Source organism: Hyla sarda, chromosome 7, assembly GCF_029499605.1.
Source record: "Hyla sarda isolate aHylSar1 chromosome 7, aHylSar1.hap1, whole genome shotgun sequence".
NCBI lineage: Eukaryota > Metazoa > Chordata > Amphibia > Anura > Hylidae > Hyla > Hyla sarda.
The window spans coordinates 93285100-93307291 of NC_079195.1; the positions used below are offsets into that span (position 1 = coordinate 93285100).

The following is a 22192-nucleotide window of genomic DNA, read 5'->3' on the forward strand; positions in this document are numbered from 1 at the left end:
AAAAGCTTTTAAGAAAATGATGCACTGAAGAACAACAAACAATTTACAGTATTAATACAGAACCTCATGTTTTACTGTCATTTATGTTTCCCAATAAACACTACAAAAAATGATATATTATTTAAGGGATAAATCATACTTTCTATTCAGTATATGATTCATTTATATGGTGATAGCAGGCTTCAGAGCACTGTAACGAGACAGATATCATTCTCATTGATCCCATTAGAGTCCATTGTATGTTATCCATTAGGGCTTGCAATCTTTAAAGCCAGCACCCTCCTGCTTAAAAACAGCAGTGCTTGTCATGGTGCCACCATGATGCCCCACCAAACAAACATATAAGTACGTTACTAAGATTGTGTAGGTCCCCGAGTGTTCCTAAAACAGCTCTGACCCTTCAAGGTATGCACTTCACTAGATCTCTGAAGGTGCCCTATGGTATCTGCTATTCTAAGTTGCAAGGTGAAACCTCTATGTATTAGGCTTGTTTTTCTCAGTACATCCCACCAACGTTTGATTGGATTGACATCTGGCAAATCGGAGGCCATGTTAACATTTTCAACTCTTTAGCATGTTCCTCAAGCTATATTTACAATGTGGCAGGGCGAATTTTCCTGCTAAAAGAGTCTACTTGTAATGTCTGTCATGGGTTTTGTTCAGACTGCCATTGGGTTTTGGTGGTCTGAACAGTTTTATGTTGCCCGGCCAGGGAATAGTTAAAGCCTTTGGGTTTTCATTGAATAGCTCTTTGGGTGTGTCTAGATAAGGCCAGCTCAGTCTAGCTTCTAAGCTGGGGATTGACATCCTGTCTTGCTGCTACTTGCTTGACATTCTGCTATGGAGCTCTTGGTGAAACACTCTTTGTTTGAGCTTTATATCTACTATTTTTGCTTTAGCCTGCACTTTGTATGTTCTGGGTTTTAGCCATGGTTATGTAGCATGCTCATAGTAGATTTTAATCTGTGTTTGATTAGTCGGTTTTTAGGATTTGTATATCCTTTCTGCTATGTGTCTGTTCACACTGTGTTTTCTCTTATATCCGTTTTCTCTGTTTCTATACCAAGATATCCCTGTTAATTGTCCTTGGGGACCCGGGGAATTGAGAATTAGTATAAGAGATCTCCGTGCTCCATGGTGGACTCTGGGAGATTGTGTTCTAGTATCAAGACATTCCTGTGTTTTTTGGTGGTTCTGGGGTATTGTGTTTATTCCTGTTTAGCAATAGATCCCTTTTACCTTTGTGTAGGGGACTATTGGGGTCCTGATTATCTCCTTTGTCTACCGAAGGTTATCTGCAGGATTGATCTTATTCCTGTTTTGCTCTTGGAGTTTATTCAGACTCATCCTGCTCTGGTCTAGTATTACCTGTGCTCTGTATGTTATAATTTCTGTTTGTTTATGGAGTCTATTCTAACTCATCCAGTTCCTAGTCTTGTGTCCAGTGTGAATAGTGTCCTATATTTATATCCTGTTTGGTTGATCTGATCTTTGTCCTTTGTACTTGTACCTGTTTGTGAACAGTGTCCTATTTTCTTGATCAGTTTGCCTGTTTATATTCTGCCCTGTTAGTATTTGTATCCTGTCTTGTATATCTAGTTGTTTAGTAGTTTTCCGTTTCTGGCCTGTGATCGACCTTCTATATGTGTTTTTACTCCTCTGCACTTTAGCGCAGGAAGGGACCGGCACCCAGTTCTTAATCAATCGTTTAGGATGGATGGGCAAGTAGGCAGGGAGAGATGTTTTAGGGTCAGTTTAGGGCTCACTCTCCCTGTCTCCCCCAGTCGGTACTGACAGTACTTAATCTGTAACAATTTGTTTGGTCCCACTGTCTCTCGTCTCTTGCTTCATTTTCCCAGTTCATCCTGTTGCTATCTCTAAATCTTGTAAAGAAATGCACATGCACCCAGCTGTACAAATATGTGATTCAGATAAAAAATATGTGATATGTGGTGCACAGTGCTCACATTAACTTATCTGTACTTACTGTTCTATCATAACCAACATTAAAATTTTCAGCTATTTTTGTTACAGTCACTCTTCTGTTCAATTGAAACAGATGAGCTAACCTCAATAGCCCATACTTGTTATATAAATGTGTATCATTTTAATAAATATTTAAAGATGCTTTTGTGCACCACATTGTGTGATGCTGTACTGTACATTTGTGTTGTGTCCCACAGAATATGTGCACCTTCCTACAACACTGATAAAGTGTTAGTAAACTACTGCACTTGGTGTTGTTGACATCCTCAGTTAAAGTAAAAGACAATGGGTATAAGGTTTATTTATTCTATATCTCCCTGTAGGAAGTAGAGTTGTTAGTCAGCAGGGGCATTGTCCTTGAAGCCATGCGCTGATATGATGGTGAATGTTGTAGTGCAAAGAGTGTTGTTCAGCAGTTAATGTATGTGGGGCTAAGGTATATCCATAAATAGTAACTTTGGGCGCTAAGTAAGTAAGTGCATATTATCAGTAGGGTGCATGATGTAGTAAAACCTTTTCAGAGGTTGTGAAGCAAGAAGAACTTAATGCAGCCACCAATTAGAAAGATGGTGGGATGATGGAGATGAATGTGAGTGACAGAGAACCTGAATGAGGCTGTCAACACATGGAAAACAGCCATGGAAAGGACCAGTGTATGGTAGTAATGGAACCAATGAATCTAGCAAGATCAAGAGAAAAATAAATAGAGAGCATGAGATGTCACTGTGAGTATTTAACCCCTTAAGGACCAGGCCCATTTTGGCCTTAAGGACCAGACCAATTTTATTTTTGCATTTTCGTTTTTTCCTCCTCGCCTTCTAAAAATCATAACTCTCTTATATTTCCATCCACAGACCCATATGAGGGCTTGTTTTTTGCGTCACCAATTTTACTTTGTAACTACATCACTTATTTTACCATAAAATGTATGGCGCAACCAAACGAATATTATTTATGTGGGAAAATTGAAACATTTTGGAAGGTTTTGTTTTCACGCTGTACACTTTCCGGTAAAAATGACATGTTTTCGTTATTCTGTGGGTCAATACGATTAAAATGATACCCATCATTCAATGCTTTTCTATAATTGTACCGCTTAAAAAAAATCTCAAACCATTTTAACAAAATTACTATGTTTGAAATTGCCCTATTTTGACCACCTATAACTTTCTAATTTTTCCGTATATGGGGCGATATGAGGGCTCATTCTTTGCGCCAGGATCTGTAGTTTTTATCAGTACCACTTTGATTAGGTTTTACTTTTTATAAATTTTTTATAATTTTTTTTTTTACTTTTTTGATTTCTTTTTACGTTTACAGTGTACGGGATAATTAACGATATATTTTAATAGTTCAGACTTTTACGCACACCGCAATACCAAATATGTGTATTAATAATTTTTTTTACGCTTTTTTGGGGGTAAAATGGGAAAAACGGACGTTTTACTTCTTTATTGGGGAGGGGATTTTTCAAATTTTTTTACTTTTTTATTCTACATTTTTTTACTTTTTTTCTTTTTTTTTATACTTTTTATGTCCCCATAGGGGACTATTCATTGCAATCAGTTGATTGCTAATACTGTGCAGTGCTATGTATAGGACACAGCACTGCTCAGTATTATCGGTCATCTTCTGCTCTGGTCTGCTCGATCGCAGACCAGAGCATAAGACCCCGGGAGACGGCCAGAGCCAGGTGAGGGGATCTCCGGCCGCCGTGCTGGATGATCGGATCCCCGCGGCAGCGCTGCGGGCGATCCGATCATCCGTGCAAAGTACCGCACAGCTGCAGATGCCGTGATCTGTATTGATCACGGCATCGGAGGGGTTAATGGCGGACATCCGCACGATCGTGGATGCCCGCCATTACCTGCCGGTCCCTGACTGCTGACAGCAGCAGGGACCTGCCGGACATGACGCGAGCACCTGAGCGAGCATGTCAGCGCGTAAATGTACGTCATGGTGCGCTAAGTACCACTTCACCATGACGTACATTTACGTCCATTGTCGTTAAGGGGTTAAGAGAGGCATGTATTGTGTTTTATTTTTAATTATTATACAGTGTATTAAATAAACACTATAGTGTACTTGATCCAGTAGATTCTGTATCTTGTGACCAGATCATCATATCAGCCCTCAATCCAGGGTGTACTGAAGACTGGCTAACTGATGGCCGGTACAAGAGGCACCAAGTGTTATAAGTAGTGAAATCTCATTATCTGTGATGAGTCCATGTTCGTTGTGTTGCTATATTACTGTCTAATGTCCGTGGCAATCTGAAAATGGTCAAAATCTTAGTAAGTACTTAGACTTGAACTGTATGAAGAGATTAGCGGGTGGAAGACCTACAGTGGTGCTGGGCAAACAAAAACAAGTAGCATGTGCAACCCCACATAGTATGTCTAGGTGGGATAGGCACTAGGCAGGTGGTCGTTTCCCAAAGAATCACTGTAGCATTCTTGGTATTAACAACAGCCATCAGCCATCTCAGTCATGGCCTATCCTAATGGAGCATCAATAGTGTGGGGCCATATTTAAAGTGTTTTGCAATGTTCAAAAGTTTTATCCTACCAAGGGTGGGTGCCGCCATTTAAGATGTAGTGACCCAGTTAAATTACATGAATGGCCTTTGGGTGCCCACGACCCCATCACAGGTTCACTGGTTTTACTTTATTGGACCACTTTTGCTTGATAGTAACATATGTTTACCTGGACAAACCCCAAAGAACATGAACTAGTCATCTAGTCATCTCAATGTGGCCCTTGTTAATTAGATCCTTATGCTTGCAATTTTTTAGTTTCCATTTGATTGTCTATCTATGTATCTATCTATCCATCTATCTATCTACTGTATCTATATATCCTCCCATATATTACATAGCAATGCATTTCTTTATCTTTGCAACCTTCTTCCTATCTGTGCATCTTTTTATTTATTAATGCACCTTTCTATCTACAAAAGGACTTTGTATTTTAGCAGAAACCATAATGGAAAGGCTTTAACATTAGTAGGATGAACTGTCGAGCTAATCTACAATGTAGCAGCTTTTGTAGAAAGAAACACTTGGCTTCTCTTGCAAAACTAATACATTATTTAAATGGTGAGGGCAGCGATGCCAGTGCATATTACAGGCATTTAAATGCACAGACACAATTGCACAGATCTTTCCAAATTCAAAAACTCGCCTGGAAACTCTGAGACAATAAAATCTGTCATCACCAGAATATTCTCAGCCCTTTATCATGAAATATTTAGTGTTTATTTTACTATTTACAATTGCTTAACATTGATGAAATCCTTCTGGTAAATAAAATTCCATTCTAGTGTGGGAGTGCAGTTTTTTTTTTGTATATATTTAGAGTATTCATAGGCCAACAGATTAAATGGAATTGGCTTTGTTTTCCCCATTGTTCAGGGGAATGCTCAACAATCAACATGTATTTGGCATTGATATAAGCAAATAAGTCTTCAGTGGACACTTAGCAAATGGCAGCTTGTGATCCGCTGGCACATCTGTGGTATTAGACTTCATTTCAGTTCTGCTTGGGTGAGTGGGTGGCTGTGCTCTGCGACTCATAGCAAAGCAGCCTTCAAAAGCAAACTTCCTGAAGAGAACTTGGTGTGTACAGACTATAAAGTGAAATGTGAAACAATAGAAAAACATTATTATAGAAATTAGCGCCATCCCCTAACTGCATTGTGACAGGAGTATTGAAAATAAATTGGAGATAATTGTTGTGTTTTCCTTATAGTATAGGAGTTTCACTTCTTCATTGTGTTGTCTTTCATTTTGTCACATAATTAATTTGCGGCCTTTGATCTCTGTATTTCGGAACCGCACTGGTTATAATGAACGTCAACTATAAAGATGTTCATAGTTTACAAATCTTTATACATTCCAGTATCGGGGCTAGTTTTAGGGAATGACTAACCAGGCAATTTCTCTAGGTTTTTGTTTTCTAGGGGTCCCAAAGCACACCGAGTAAAGCATGTAAGTCTTTACTGTCCAGGCACATCTGCCACTGATCCTATGTTGGATAATTCAAATGCATAATTCAAATGCATGTGAGATAAATCGGTCATCAACATTAGGGATGAGCGAATCGAATCTGACGAATCCAAATTTGTTACGAATTTTAGGAGAAATTTGATTCTCAACTAATGCGAATATTGCCGCGATTTCAATGCGCAAATTGCTTCATTAAACTCCATTTAGTACGGTCAAGGTTTCAGGGAATCTAAAATGGCGGATTCACATGTGAGGACATGGGGCAAAGAATCCTGGGAAGGCAGGAACAAGAGTAGATGGGATGACCCTGAATCACATGCAGGATGCAGCCTATCAGCAGCCAGTCACAACTGTGTTGTCACAGCCCTATATAATCGGCAGCCATATTGCAGCCAGTCACTTCATCCTTACACTGCAGAGAGATAGATAGGGACAGACAGCTCTGTGTGTTACACAGAAAAGCTTTTTCCAGCAACAATGTACCTCCTAGGCAAGTCAGCGTTCTGTTGGACAGAGAGCAGTTTGTTTTTCACAGAAAAGTATTCTTACTGCAGTGATTCCCCTCCCAGTCACTGTCTAAAGCATTCTATTATAGAGAGGATCAGAGAGTAGTGTGTTGCACAGAAGAACAGCAGTGATCCACCTCCCAGTTACTGTCTACACTGTTCTATTATAGAGAGGATCAGAGAGCAGTGTGTTGCACAGCAGCGATTCATCTCAAGCACACATTCTGCCTAGAAGCACTGATAGGGAAGGGAGTGAGATTGAGAATTGAGAGCAATTTTGGCTGTAGTACACAGCGACTGTGTGCTGCAGCACTAGTGTGTACTGCTGGTGTTGTGCACAGAAACTTTTTTAAGTATACTGTAGCACATTTTTCTGCCCTCATAATTGCATACCACATACGTACATCTAAGTGCTGTACCATTTTGTTCCTGATAAAGTCTTAAGGGCCTAGTTATTGTAAAAGGCCAACCAAAATTACACGCCTGCTGCTGTTCTAGACAAATACTGTTTTAAGCGTAGTGAAGCATATTGTACTCCCCTAAGTATGTCAGGCAGAGAAGTGCCAAGACATGCACAGAGGAGTGGCAGAGGCCTAAATTCATCAGATGCAGGCAGAGATCGCAGCAGGATAAGGGCGAGTGGCAGCAGGAATCGCAGTGAGAGGCCTGAGATCCCGGTATCAGCTAGCGGTCGTGTCTCGACCAGCAACCCATCTGCCATCATCGATTGGTTAACACGGTCATCCACTTCATCACAAGTGACATCTGATACCCCCAGTAAACAGTCGGTGGGTTCCTCAGACATAACCCTCAGTTGGCATGGCCTGGGAGCAGTCCCTGTCCTCCCATTGCCTCTGTCATATGCTGTTCCCTCCCCTACAGAAGTATCTTGTGGGTTCAGCTCCACTATTTATTGAGGATGATCTAATAGAGGACAGTCAGCAGCTACTGCCCAGCCAATAAGTGGAGAAGACATCCGCCGCTTCCTCCGCTAGGCGGGCAAGTAGTGATGAGGAGAGTGAAGTGGGACGGGGTTGTTGCCAGCGTTCAGGGTCCTGAAGCAGACACTGTTGAGGAACCTGAGGTAGTAGAACAGGGGTTCCTGGAGACGGTGGCAGTAGCAGTCAATTAGTGCGGACTGTTGGGAAAATCAGCTACACGGCGGTGTGGCAGTTTTTCATCAAGCATCTGGAGGAGGTTAACATAGCCACATGCAAGATGTGTCGCAGAAGATGAAGCATGACCAGGGTCCCAATGTTAGAACCACGGCCTTGCTCAACATATGCTGCACCACCATAAAGTGGCTTGGAAGAACCGTGGCTCCGATGTTGTGATCCAGCCTGCTGCGTCACCCAGTGGCACGTCGCACCTCTTTGAGCCAGCCAAGGCTCCACCACCACAGCCGAAGGGAGCTGTGTGTCGTACCCTTCTTCTGTCGCTCCAGATGCTCCTGCTCCTCCTACTTTGAGTCAGTCATTCCGCATGCAATCCATTGGCGAAGCCATGTCCAAGAGACAACAGTATGCACCCGCTCCAATCCAACGGCGCCGAAGCTGAATGTGCTCCTGTCCAAGATGCCGGTGCTGCAGTCCATCCCTTTTCAAGTGGTGGACTCTGCACCTTTCAGAGAACTGATGGCTTGTGCCAAGCCAAGGTGGAGAGTCCCAAGCTGTCATTTCTTTGCGAAGAAGGCAGTACCAGCCCTGCACAATTTTGTGGAAGAGAAGGTGGGCCATTCCTTGAACCTGTTGGTGTGTACCAAAGTGCATGGCAGCGTTGACGTCTGGAGCTGTGACTATGGTCAGGGACAATACATTCCCTTTACGGCCCACTGGGTGAATGTGGTTTCTGCACAGCCCCAACAGCAACTTGGACAGGTCACACCACTTCCTCCTCCACGTTCTCAGGCCATTGGTCCTGTGACAGTGTGTGACTCCGCCTCCTCATCCTCCACCATGTCCTCCGCCTCCCCTGCCCAGACAAGTCTCAGTGGCCCTTCAGCATACCATGTGTGCAGGGCACAGCGGTGTCACGCTGTTCTTCACATGGTTTGCCTTAGCGAACGGAGTCACACAGGGGAGGAACTGCTAAAAGTCATTCTTCAAGAAATCAGAGCATGGCTTACTCCACAAAAACTGGAAATGGGAACCATGGTGACTAACAAAAGGGAAGAACATCTTGTCTGCCCTGCGACAAGGAAGGCTGAGCCATGCGCCCTGCATGGAACACGTGTTCAATCTGGTTGTCAAGCAGTTCCTGAAGTGTTTCCCCCCATTTGCAAGACATCCTTAGAATGGGAAGGACACCTTGCATGCACTTCAGCTACTCGCACACCGCAAAGCACACCCTCCTTGAGCTGCAGCATCAGAACGGTATCCCCCAACATAGTCTGATTTGTGACATTGCCACACGTTGGAATTCCACCCTCCATATGTTGGACTGACTAAATGAACAGAGAAAAGCCATCACCGATTTCTTGATGATCCAAGCGGATAGGGGTACTCCCCTGTGTAATTTCAATGTCAACCAGTGGCAGCTCATACATGACACCTGCCATTTGCTCAGGTCCTTTGAGGAAGCAACATTATTAGTCAGTCGCCAGGATTACGGGATGAACATCGTCATTCCACTGCTTCATTTCCTACAACACGTTTTATAAACAATGGCAGGTCAGGGCACTGGAGACGTGGCACCTACATCTCATGGCCACATGAGCCCTAAGGGGGCTGAACTGGAGGAGGAGGGGGAGGAGCACAGTGGAGCACAGTTTAGTTTTCACGAAATGGGTGGTTTTTCTAGTCATCTGACTGGAGAGGAGTTGCAGGAGCAGCCAGAGGAGCTAGAGGGTTATGAGGAAGGCGAGACAGAGGACCCAGACACACCATGGCAGTATGCAGTGGAGATAGAGGCAGGGAGTCCCTCAGAGTCACTTGCACAAATGGCACAATGCATTCTCAGTTCCATGCGTAGTGACCGCTGAATTGTTACCATTTGGCAGCAGGATGACTTCTGGCTTTCCACCTTATTGGACCCTCACTTCTGGCACAAAATGGGGGCCTTTTTTACACCCACTGAGAGGGAGGATAAACTGACCTACTGCAGAGACATCCTACGTAGTCAGTTGGTCAATGCCTATCAGCGCCATCGTCCATCCTCTTGCAGGTCTGACTAAGGGGGCTCTCTGCTCTCACCTTCCACTGCCATGGCTACTGGGGAGGTGTGGGGTGGCAGGAACAGTACCAGCTCCAACTGCAGTAGCCTGAGTCTACAGTCACTGATGAGTACCTTTCTTCACCCACATAGTGAAGCAACTCATCAGCAGCAGGTAGACCTGGAGTAGGACCTGAACCAGCTTGTGGGGGCACACCTTGACATGTCCATGCCAACACACCTTGAAGATCCACTGGACCTCTGAGCAGCCAAACTTGATTTGTGGCCACAACTAGCAGAGTTTGCCCTGGAAAAGCTGTTCTGCTCAGCCAGTAATGTGCCCTCAAATGTGGAGAAACTAATCTTTGTGCAGATGAATCAGGCATGGATCAGCCAGGATTTCCACCCACCAATGCCTGATGCATCAGAGTAGATTGACCATGGTGCCACACCAACACTTCACAAATATGGATAGTGCCAAACAGATTTAAGGCGCTGCTCCCCAGTTACAAACATTCCTCCGCATCAGACCTTTTTTCACCCACCTTCGTCACTGCACCACTCTTTCAGGACTCCTGATGTTACTGTTGCCATTAGATGTGTTTCATAGGTGCTTCCTCCTTCTTCAGCAATATTATTAATTATTATTATTACTTTTAAGTCCTTCTGTGGTTCTTTATATATGTTCTTAGGACTTAATCCCATCTGAAATGGGTGTTCCTTGTAATATGAAATGATAGGAGTGTTGAATTTGTGGATCTAAAGATCAGTGAGGTAGGTGAAAGACTGGAAGGCTGCACATTCAGAAATATGTTTATAATATACTCGAGCTGTCACCTGCCACACTGGTTATTAAATGTACCATGAGAACAGTACAAATAAACCAAAAGAAATTAATTGCACTACAGATAACATGTCTGAAGACGAGGCTCATTATTTGAAACAACAATTGAGAGAAAAGAACTATCCAGAGAAAATTTTAAAAGAATATCTAAAAAAAAAAAAAAAAGCAAGGAATCCTCTCTGTTCTGCCAGAGATTTCGCTGCAGCGAAATCATATTGTATTTTATGGGATTTTATGGGATTCTGCTGCACTGTGCACATGGCGGAATTTCCACGCCAGAAACTTTACCAAATTCTGCAGAAAGAATGAACCTGTCCATTCTTTCTGTGGAATCCACATGAAATGCATTGCTGTCTGTGAAACAGCGCATTCTCGTGTGGTCCTAGAGCCGACATGCTATGCAGTCGGTCGCAGTCTGAAAGAGATTTCCCATGCGGACATTCTGGACATGTGAACATAGCCTTAGTATTCTAACAACAAGGACCATGTGCAACCTAGGTAAAAACCGAGCATGCCAGAGCTTAACAAAACACCAAAGGATCAACTTTGGGGAGGCGAGCAGGTCACAACTTCATTGTCTATTTATAACATATCTGCAAGCTATACCCAAGAATTGTGAATTGCCAATACTTACTATGGACATTGCCTAAATGTACCATCTTATGGAAATATATACACAGACATCTAGTGTTGCCTGACTGAACGATCAGAGACAGATTTCTACCTAAAATACAGAACCACCAATCTTTCCGAGGATCCTGGCAAGCAGATGTAGGTCTAATTACAACCACAACTGCCTAACATAGCCATTTTACGGAAATATATATAGAGAAATAAAGTGTGCCTGAGGGAACTATATGGGGCCTATCACTACTCAATATATCAAATGACCAAACTTACTAAACTTACAACCACAACAAGAGTGGACATGATTTACATAGATTAATAGGCAGATATATTTACTATAGACTCAGAGAGACTACACATCCTGAAGCATTCCTATCATATTATTTTCTACTTGTGATTCACATCTGATATTTTATGGGATACTTTTTGTAATTTTTCATATTTTGATGTAATTTCTAACATTGTACTATGTTTTATGTAATAGGCAAAGGCAGGACCGGAATTACTTCCAGCTCCAACTGTGGCCCTGTTAAGTATATGAGACCCTTTTTAAGGAGGAGATGTCCCTGTGAAGAAGGACAAATCTCTGAGCAAAGGGGAAAATGCAGCATAGCCTACTATTGAAAAATCAGGGACTTAGAATCGAAGCCCCTAAGGCCAGCCCTAAAGTTAGGATGGTGGTCCCTCACATGCTCATGAAGGCCTACATCAGGCTTATTTGAATAAGGCTACAGGGCAATGAATAAGTATGTTTTGCAATGAGTCTGTATGTTCTCCCCCTGTGTGGAAGAAAACCCACACAGGGGGAGAACATACAGACTCATTGCAGATGTTGTCCTTGGTGGGATTTGAACCCCCTAGTAATTCAGTACTGCAAGGCATCTGTGCTTAACGCTGAACCACCATGCTACAATGTATCTTAGGAAGGGAGCAGCGAAAATACATCAGAGTTATCCTGAGTTTTGGGTAAGACTTAGGTGATAATTAGGTTTGCAAAGACAACAAACTTCAATAAAGAAGAAAGCAGTTAGCATAGACAGTTGTACTACAGTATAACCCAAATTAAACTTAAAGAGTACCTGTTACCAAATACAACTTTTAATATAGTGTTCCTTGTGTAATTAGCAGACACTTTCCCATTCACTTGCTTTAGAATGATCAACATAAATATCTTTAAAATGTAATAGGACAAAACGGCCACTAGGTGGCTCTGTTCTGTTCCCTGCCACAATTAATACAGTGAGTTTGGTCTTCTCCCAGTCTGGCAGGAGACCAAACTCAGGAAGTGTTTCTCTGCACTGAGCTTGATTGCCAGCTGAACAGAGCCTCATTGAAAGCTGCAAAGAGCCTCACTGAAAGATGCACAGAGCTTGAGGTCTTCTATTCATCACATGTGAGGGCAGAAGTGGTCCCCCAGCAGGCTTCAGTGATGTCATGCCTGCTGGGAAACGCCCACTTTAAATCCTGCTGGGAGATTCCACTATGTGAGCAAGAAGAACGGCAAGATACACTGCTTTTTAAAGCTCTGAATTTTTTTTAAAGGATGGGAGGAGTGTTAAGATCAGTTAGGGAACATAGCCTGAGAAAGTTTAGAAAAGTTTATTTGGTGATGGGTACTTTAAAATCTGTCACAGGAGCTTTTTCCCCCCGCTAATGCTTATGTCTTTGTGCTCCTTATACTAAGGTCTATTTGGGCCGAACAATTGACTTTTTACCCCTATAGCTACAATGTAAGCCTTACTGGTTTTGCAATAAAGAAAGCCAGAAAGAGAAAATGAAAGTTAAGAATAAAGCGAGAATGTGAGTTTGAAGCCATCCAGAAAAACTCATCCACACTGTGTCATTGTCAAGGCAGTAAATAAACATTTGCCCGCTTCCTACCTAAACTGCTACAAGTGACAGATGAGGATGAGTTGCTATTGGCAACACCTCCATTTTCCTGTGCTGTAATTTTGATAAATGTCAGCATAGAAATAGCGATGACAGAAACATAAAACCCAGAGAGAGTGCGAAAGAATTCTGTATGAAGAAAATATATAGTGTATTCCTGTGCACACTGAGATAAGAGATTACTAGATTATTCCTTGTGCTCTATAGCAATGTGCTAAGCTGTATTTAGATAATATATAGCCCACAGTATTAAGGTCTTGTCCATATTAAGGCAGACAGTTGTCAGGAAAAGCTCCATTGTGGTCAAAGGTTAAAGAGCTTAAAATGCAAAATATCTCCCTTGAAAACAAATCAGAAATCTGTGAAGAGAAAATCCCTTTTCACATTTATCTCCTTAATCCGTTGCAGATTTTTTGGGTCATCGTTTTTGAATCCTCAAGAATATGGAAGTGAATTTCAGATAAATATTGTATGTGTAAAAGCTGGATGAATATTAATGTGTTGCTAAAATATATTCTGAACTCAGTCAGCAGAAGCTTGGTGTCATCAAAGAGACCCTCAGCTGACATGACGGGCCCCCTCAGTCAAGCCGTTTCTGGCTGGGGGCATCTCAGGTGAGATTAGGTCAGCTCTGTCACATCTTCTATATGATCCAGCAGAAAGGAAGACACTGGGCTCAGGGGTATATAGTTATCTATTCTGATATAAAACACTGTTTTTAGATGCTAGCAAAAGCATGTGCTTTCTCAAACCACACACAATATTTGACAGCTTTACATGTGTTTGTATACAGGGAGTTGTAAGTAGGATAGGCTTCAGTGGAAACAGCAGGTTCAACTCGGCACTGACTGGACCGGAGTATACACGGCAGAAACAGGTAAAAACAACTTTAATGACCAAGATGCAGCGCATTTCGCTGCGCATGCGCAGCGAAACGCGTTGCATCTTGGTCATTAAAGTCGTATACTTGGCTCCCGTGCCAAGCGCTGTGTGGAACCTGCTCTTTCCACTGAAGCCTATCCTACTTACAAGTTATATCAGCGCTGGAAAACTGCAAACGGTGATCCCGGTGCTAGTCATTGTTGCGTATGACAGTACACAACCACCCAGGGTTAGCAGCTTTCATGCTATTTTATCGTACCCTATTTCAAGTGTGGTTTACCCTACGGAGTGCCTTTACCTCTATTCTTAGATTTGTATACAGGGAGAGCTGTCAATCACTAACTATGGGTTGATATAACAGGACTCAGAGGCTCTGAGTCCTGGCAGCATTTAAAAAATATTTAACGTAAAAAATAAATACTAAAACAAATATTAGACAACAGTAAGTTAACAAATGATACTTGACATAGCATCTTGAAAGAAGACTTGTCGTCAATATAAAGAATAGCACTTGTTATTAGTATTTTGCAATCTCAGGTGCCCTCATTTTAGTGCTATTTTTATTTTCTTTGCTATTTTATTTGCTACCCCCTTCATTTCTGATATATAAGGATTTTACTATTAAGCTGAATATCTGCACTATGCACTAAATGCTTGGGTCAAGGGGGTTGAGATTGAGGCAGATTCCTCCCTGCCTCATATTCACACCTACCTGAGCCTGATCCGCAACCCCTGTAAATAAAATAAAAATCAAGCCAGCATTGGAATTGGCCCAGTCAAAGGGCGAGTCATAAAAAAGGGGGCATGGCCTCTGTAAAAGTAGGTGTGGCTTTGTTTTACTGGGGACTTGGTTTAGGATGCAACAATGTGAGACAGAAATGTGGCTCAAAATGCTGCCATTGTTTAAACCAACTAATAGTCTAAAATTGCCTAAGTGTCAAGAAGGTGCGGCTGAGCTGTTGTCATGTAAACAAAGTCTGGGAGCTCCATTTGCTGCTATGAACTGCAGGCACCACTTGATAGCGTAAGGGCCCCGTTAACACTACGGAATCACCAGCTGTAGTGGGCGCTGGCAAAAATAAGGCAGTACTGAGACTGCTTAGAAATGTTCATTCTTTCACTGAAGTCTGGAATCTGGAATGTCCACGGCCGTACTGTGAATAGTGCAGCCAAATTCCATGAAAAACAATTTAAGGCTGTGGCACCATTATTTCTGAGAGAAATTCTGCTCTGAAAATCTGTACTGTGAATGGGCAGGTTATAGAAAAAAAGGTTATAGAAAAAAATATATACCTCTCCTGGAGCTGAGGTCGGTTGCCAAAGTAGAGTGGAGCTGATCAAGTGATCAGCATGGTACTTAACTCCCAGATTCTCTTTGACTGACATGCAGAGCCCTATATATGAGTCAAAAAATACAAAAAATACCTATATATGAGTCAAGGAGAGGCTGGAAGGTGAGGCCAAGCAAGGAAGCGTGCCAGGCTGTGGAACTTAAAGGGGTATTCCAGGATTTTTTTTATTTGGCTATGCTACAGGGGCTGTAAAGTTAGTGTAGTAGTAGTTCTCATGTAGTTCATAATATAGTGTCTGTACCTGTGTGTGACGGTTTTCTCACAATTCTTCTGTGATTTTCACCCCAATATTTATTTTTAACAGCATACAAAATGACTGTTGTCTCAGATTTTTCCCAGGTTGCAATGAGGCCGAGACCTGACTCACTAGTCAGCTGATGACAGGGAGCCTGTCTGCTTCAATGGTGTCTGCAGAAGCAAATGGAGTTGACAGATTCCCTTTAAATCATATTAACTGTATGTTAGTGGTTCTGCAACTAATATAAAACATTCCTACAGCAGGATTTTGGTGTATTAGTGGTTTATACTGTAATTAGAATAAGTGAAAGAAGAACAAAGGAAGTTGTTTTCAGAGATGCTTAATATATTTCGCCAATAAACTCTACACAATTTTATTCTGTTCCATACATAAAAAAAAAAAAAAAAAAAAAAAAACTTTGATTACAATTGGATTACTGGCATCAGTTAGTTTTAGCTAGTCTTCCCCCAAGTAAGGATCCATTATGTTCAATTTCATGAATTAGTCAACACATCTGAAATGGAAGCCTTAATGTGACAGCGCCTACTATCTATATGTAAATATTACAATGCTCAAAAGTGAGCCTACATGGGGAATAGGATGAAATTGGAGAAGATAATAAATACCTCATATTGTCAATGCCATGCCTCTGTTGTTCACATATACTTTAGAGGATCCAGATAATTGTTTTCCATGTATAACAAGCTTTTATAATCTCTCACTAACAAAGATTAGGGAAGCTCAGTAGTTCACTATTTTGCCTTGCAGTACTGGAGTCCCGAGTTTGAATTCGACCAAGGGTAACATTTGTATGGATTTTGCACAGTTTTCCTTATTTGTGTGGGTTTCCTGGTATACTCTAAGACATACTGATTAAAATACTGCTCTTAAGCATATACATGTTATATGAAATAGGCAAAATAGATTGGGGGGGACGGAGACTGAGGTGGGCAATACTATTCTCTGTACACCACTAAGGAATAAACTAGCTTTATATCAGCATAGATTCTTCATTTAGGACCTCCATCGCAGAATATGGTTATTTAACCAGACGGAAAAAATATACCAAGTACATTTGTTGTCCGGTTAAACTCTTGTAAGAAAAAACACCAGCTGAAAACTGAACAGTTGAAGTCAATGGGGTCGGTAATGTAATGTAACGGCATCCAGCATGCAGTGAACCCCACCCAGCTTCATTTAAAGGGAATGTCCACCATAAGGTGATTTTAGTATGTACCTGCCAGACAGTGATGGACATGCTTAGGAAAGATTTGAGCTTGTCTTGGGGCTAAATGGCTATGTTAAGCAAATATGAAAGAATACCTCACAGTCCAGGTGCTGTCAACTCAAAATATCAGGGTCCAACACGATTAGTGTAAAAGATCCAGGCTAGGATCATGTTTATTAAACTATAAAAAAACAATACAATTACTGATGAGAGGAAGAGGGTGCTTCCCTCGAAACGCGTCATCTGTAATTTTATTATTTTATATAGTTTAATAAATGTGATCCTAGCCTGGATCTTTTACACTAATCGTGTTGGACCCTGATGTTTTGAGTTGGCAGGGTCTGGATTGTGAGGTCTTCTTTCATGTTCGCTTTGCATACTACAACAGGACAGATCCTTCTGATTCCTGCAGATCATCCGGCTGAGCAGCAAACTCCATCAGCCTACCTCTTTATTGAAGTGATATGCCTTTATTATAAGACCATGAGGTGAGCGGCCACCCAAAAGGGGCATTGTTATCCGTAACATCACGAGGTGCCATACGCGGTTTTCTTTCTTCTCCTTGCTTGTAAGTGTGAGGTCACTTTCCTCCCTCCCACACATTAGCCGCCCCTACCATTGAAACACAAATGAGCTGCATTCTATTCAAAAGACCAGTGTTTTTTTTAACCAGGGTGCCTCAAACTTTTGCAAAAATACAATTATTTTCAGAATGATCTCTCTCCCACCCAGCAGTCGCTCCACCCATTGAGGCAAGACAGGTTCACTGTCATCACCTGACTAGTGATGCCATGTCTCGGCCGCACAGCAACCTGGGAAAACCTGAGACCTGTGTAATTTTGTATGCTGTTAAAATTCAATATTGGGGCAAAAATCACAGAAGAATTGTGAGAAAACCGTCACACACAGGTACAGACACTAAATTATAAGTCCCAGTAGCAAAGTCAAATAAAAAAAATTACTGGAATACCCCTTTAAGGTATCACAAAGAATCTGCTACGCAGGCCCCCCGAATGTGACCTTTGGCCTTAGTCTCTGATTATTGAAAATGCAGTCGTCCAATCTGTAGAAATTATGTTATAGAGCAGAATGAGCTAAAAAGATTCATATATAGTTTTGTGAAAAAGAATAGGTAAAGTTAATAATCTTTTCATTTTAAGTGTCATTTCAGGTGACTTTTAAGTATTAGATGCCCTGTGCGTGTACACATGAGGAGCAGAACTATTTTTTTCCATTATATAATTTGTATATGGTGTCCGACTGCAGATTTATTCTCTGCTGGCTACATCTACAGTTTGCAGTACTCCCAGAGCTTATGGGCATTTTTGTCTAATAAGATATATTACAAAGTTTCTTATATTCACTTGTATTATTGATCTATGCAAAGTTTGTTCAAAAGTGTCTATTTATATCAATATTAACTCTGATCTTCGCAGTCCTAGGTAGTGATAGACAAATATCTCACTGCCCACTGTACTCCTAAGCCCAGAATGAGCAGAGGTTTCAATGAATCTATATTCTGAATATAACTTCATATCAATCTGCTCAGCCATTTCTTGTTTATAACATGCTGTCTGCAGATTGAAATGCAGTTTTAACATAACAATTGATTCTTTCTGCATTATTATATCACTGTAGACTTAAAGGGAAACTGTCAGCCAGCTCACCCACATTAAACCTAATGCACTGGGTTATAGTGTGGGTGAACAGGAGTCCATACAGGGGTCACTTACTTTTTTTCGTCCACTGGTGTCATGCCCCTATAAAATTTCTTTGGTCTATGTCTCGCGCTTTGAAGCTGGGGCCCCCGCCGGCCATCTGCCTCTGCCTCCCGCACTGAAGTTTCTAAGCCCGCCCCCATTGTTTGCATATTTATTATCTTCAACTCCACATTCTAGTGACATGGAGTCACATGTCCCCTGAGCACAGCGATCTGTCTGCAGAGCGCATGCGCATAAAAATTTTACCCAGCTGCTGGATGCTGTGAATGGAATTGGCGCATCCGGCGAGAACAGTAAGCCGAGCTCTCACGTCATCAGGATGTGAGAGCTAGGTAAGATTTTCATGTGCATGAGCTCTACAGACAGAGCACTGTGATCAGGGGACATGTGACTATGTCACTAGGATGTGGAGTTGAAGATAATAAACATGCAAACAATGGGGGCAGATTTAGGACCTTTAGTTCGTGAGGCAGACAGCTGGCGGGGCCCCGTCTTGAAAGCGTGAGACATAGACCGAAGAATGGAACTTTACAGGGGCATAACTCGGTGGCTAGTGGATGAAAAAAGTAAGTGACCCTGTATGGACTCCTGTTCACCCACGCAATAACCCAGTGTATTGGGTTTAGTGTGGGTAAACTGGCTGACAGTTTTCCCTTAAGGTTTGTTTACACTACTGTTGTGCTCCGGTAAAAGTAGCTCCATCGGTTAGTCCGTCAGAGCTAGAGGAGTTGAGCAGAGAAAAAAAAAATTGCATGTCCTATTTTTATCCCAACTCTGGTAAAATACCCTTAGGACTCGGTGATGTCAGTTGTGCTTCAAGCCGTTCTTGGTCCATTTTTGTTTTTTTCTTCTTTTTTTGCACTCAGAACAGGACAGGGTATAACAGCAGTGTGAACTTAGCCTAATACACTGATTTAAGCTGAAAAACTCAATAAAAATAACCAATTTGATTTAAAAGAATGTACCTTTTTAAAAACTCCATATATTCGGTGTGCTTGATTAAACCCGTCCTCATCATTATAGTCTGAAAACATTGTCGATCGATTGCCCATAGCTTCACATTTGTAAGTGCTAAAAGACAAATAGAAAAGTATTATTAACAATCATCGATTTATACATTCTATTGAACTGTAATCTATCTTTATATACAGAGGGAGTTTTTTTTAATATAAACATTCTATGAAATTCCCATTATCCAAGTCCATGTATTTTTTTTATGTAGCAGACACTGTTAATAGATGACATTTGTTGCCCCATGTATGGGTTTAATAATGGTATTAATTAGAATAAACAATCAATACAATTTTTGCACTCTCTACAGCAAGGCAATAAAATAGTCTCACTATCGATAAGGAAGGAGGTAAGACTACCAATAAGGAAAAATAATGTAATGATGAATAGTGGTCGATGACAAACAATACCTCGATATTACAAATGGATAATATAAAATATTAACATCCCGGAGCTTTAAATTAGTCACCTTGGCAGGAAACTTAAAACTAATATCAGGAGTAAAACACAGAAATTGCTGAATAAAAAATACAGAAATGAGATTAATTTTGTTTTGGATGCTGTTACTATAACATCTGGGTCCCAGATATATGAAATAAGAAATATGCATAACAACCTTCTCTCTAATGGATACAGAAGGGGCTTAATTTCCCATCTGCTTCTCTCTTTTCAAGAATCTTTAAAGGCTGTAAAAAGTTGACTACCATCTTGTGAGTGCAACATCTAGTGTCATTTACTATACTATAAGTCATCGTCTCTCCACTGACAAGATGTAAGCCTTTCTGTTAATAAGCAAATGAGACCCAAGGGCCCAGGGGGGGAGTTCCAGTACATGAAAAAGCCCAGGTAGATCAATTCCATGGCCTTTTTATTTCCTGGCAGTCAGTTAAACAGGGTAGGTGGATGCAAGTGGGCCATGCAAGGAATTCAAAGCAGAAATGAGCTGGACTTACCTGGGCTGTTGTTGTGCTGGGAAAGACCCCCCCCCCCCCCTGGGCACTTTAAACCTCATCTGCATAGTAACAAAAAGGCTTGGAGAGGACCCTGGAGACCAAAAAAGGTATGCCCGAAATCATGTTGAGTAGCTCTATCTAGCCATTTATTTCTTTTATTTTAAAACTCCTATTTACCTGCTGACAGGTCTGCTTTAAAAGGGGAACAGAAAACACTATATATACACCCTATTAGAGTATATAGACATTATAATTCAGCTTCCTACTCTCAGGTTCTCCCTGAGTCACAGCTCTTTCTGGGAGACCAGCCCTCATGTATTACAGTTAGAGATGAGCGAATGTTGGTTTTGTTTTGTTTGGTCCGGATTTTTTTGCGATTTTTTTGACATACAGATTACAGGCAACGCTATTACTATCACAGCCGCAGAGTGTCTGGATGTGGCAGACACGGGAGACCATACGGCGTCACAATTGAAGAGATTAAAGTGATATTTTTATTGTGACGGATCGTAGAGTCACCCTGCCTACCTGGATGGACTTTAGGACATCACTATTTGTACCCCTCAGTTGATGTTGTCCAGTGACATAAAGCTCAGAGTCAAAATACTTTTATTTACTGTGTTCATACACTTTCTGCACACGGTCCACTTTCTGTGCACAATACACCTTTTTGCACACTATCGACCTTTTGCACACTGTCCACCTCCTTTACACAATACACCTTTTGCACATGGTTCACATTTTGCACATGGTCCACTTTTGCACACGGTTCACTTTTTGTACAATACACTAATTCTACACATGCTTCTCCTTTTTGCACACAGCCCTACTTCTGCACACCTCCCCTTTTTGCACTCAAGGCACTGTATAGGGAGAGATAATCACCTTTATTGGATCATCACCCAGACTCACTGTCACCTGTATTGTCTTTACTGACCCATCCCCCTGTGATGTCCTTCCTATAAAAGAAGACACTTGTTCCACAATAGAGGGTTCTGGTTCTATACCTGAAGACTGGTGTTGCCTTGTTCTTTGGGTACAAGGATGCAATAATCTTTAGTTCTGCCTGGGGGTATTGCCTGTGATATGCTGGGACTTGTTATCCGGAAGGAGAAGTCACTTTTGACGGAGTCAGTCCATCACATTTATGTAATTTAATTAGAATTTATTTAAATTTTTTTAAATCCTTTTTTGAGGACCCATTCTGGTGAGCATGGAGCTGGCGGTCTGCTGCAAGGCGAGCTAATGCCTGTTCCAGCCCCTGCCTTTCAGCGTCCACCCGACTGTGAATCTGTGAGTGAATGTTTCATTTAAACAGTTATGGTTCATTGTTATCGCTCCAGCCTGTTTTATTGGATTCTTGTGGTAATTCCACAGGTAATATATGACATCGATGACCATAGGGCCTCAGTCTTAAAAAGATTACAATGATTTTTTTAAATTAAAATTGAAGATTTTGATTAGATTCACAAGTGTAATGTCCCGTGTGCTCGATGCGTTTACTTAGAACTAATACTGTACGACCACAAAACCCAATATAACAAGGAATCACATGGCGGCACAATGACAGAGCCTAGAAGTGGCAGCAGCATGACGGGATCATAGGGCCTCACAATAGAAAAGATTAAAGATATTTAGTAACATTTTTATTGAAGATTTTAGATAGATTAAAATTTTTAAAGTTTAATTTAAGGTGCCAACAACAAGAGGAGACCATATGGTGGCACAATGACACGGCCTGGAATTGTTGGCAGCTAGAGGAGTCCATATAGTGGCAGAATGACCCAGCCTGCAGGT

General features: G+C 41.5%; 1 protein-coding gene across 4 annotated transcripts in view; it reads right to left on the bottom strand.

Annotated features, from left to right (window-relative positions):
- Positions 1–22192, bottom strand: part of PRKG1 (protein kinase cGMP-dependent 1) — a 1084726-nt gene that overhangs the window by 247709 nt on the left and 814825 nt on the right. For all 4 annotated transcript variants that reach the window (XM_056530020.1, XM_056530021.1, XM_056530018.1 and 1 more), the window contains exon 4: positions 19397–19502. In XM_056530020.1, the coding sequence (XP_056385995.1) occupies positions 19397–19502 (106 nt within the window). The remainder of the gene's footprint in view (positions 1–19396; positions 19503–22192) is intronic.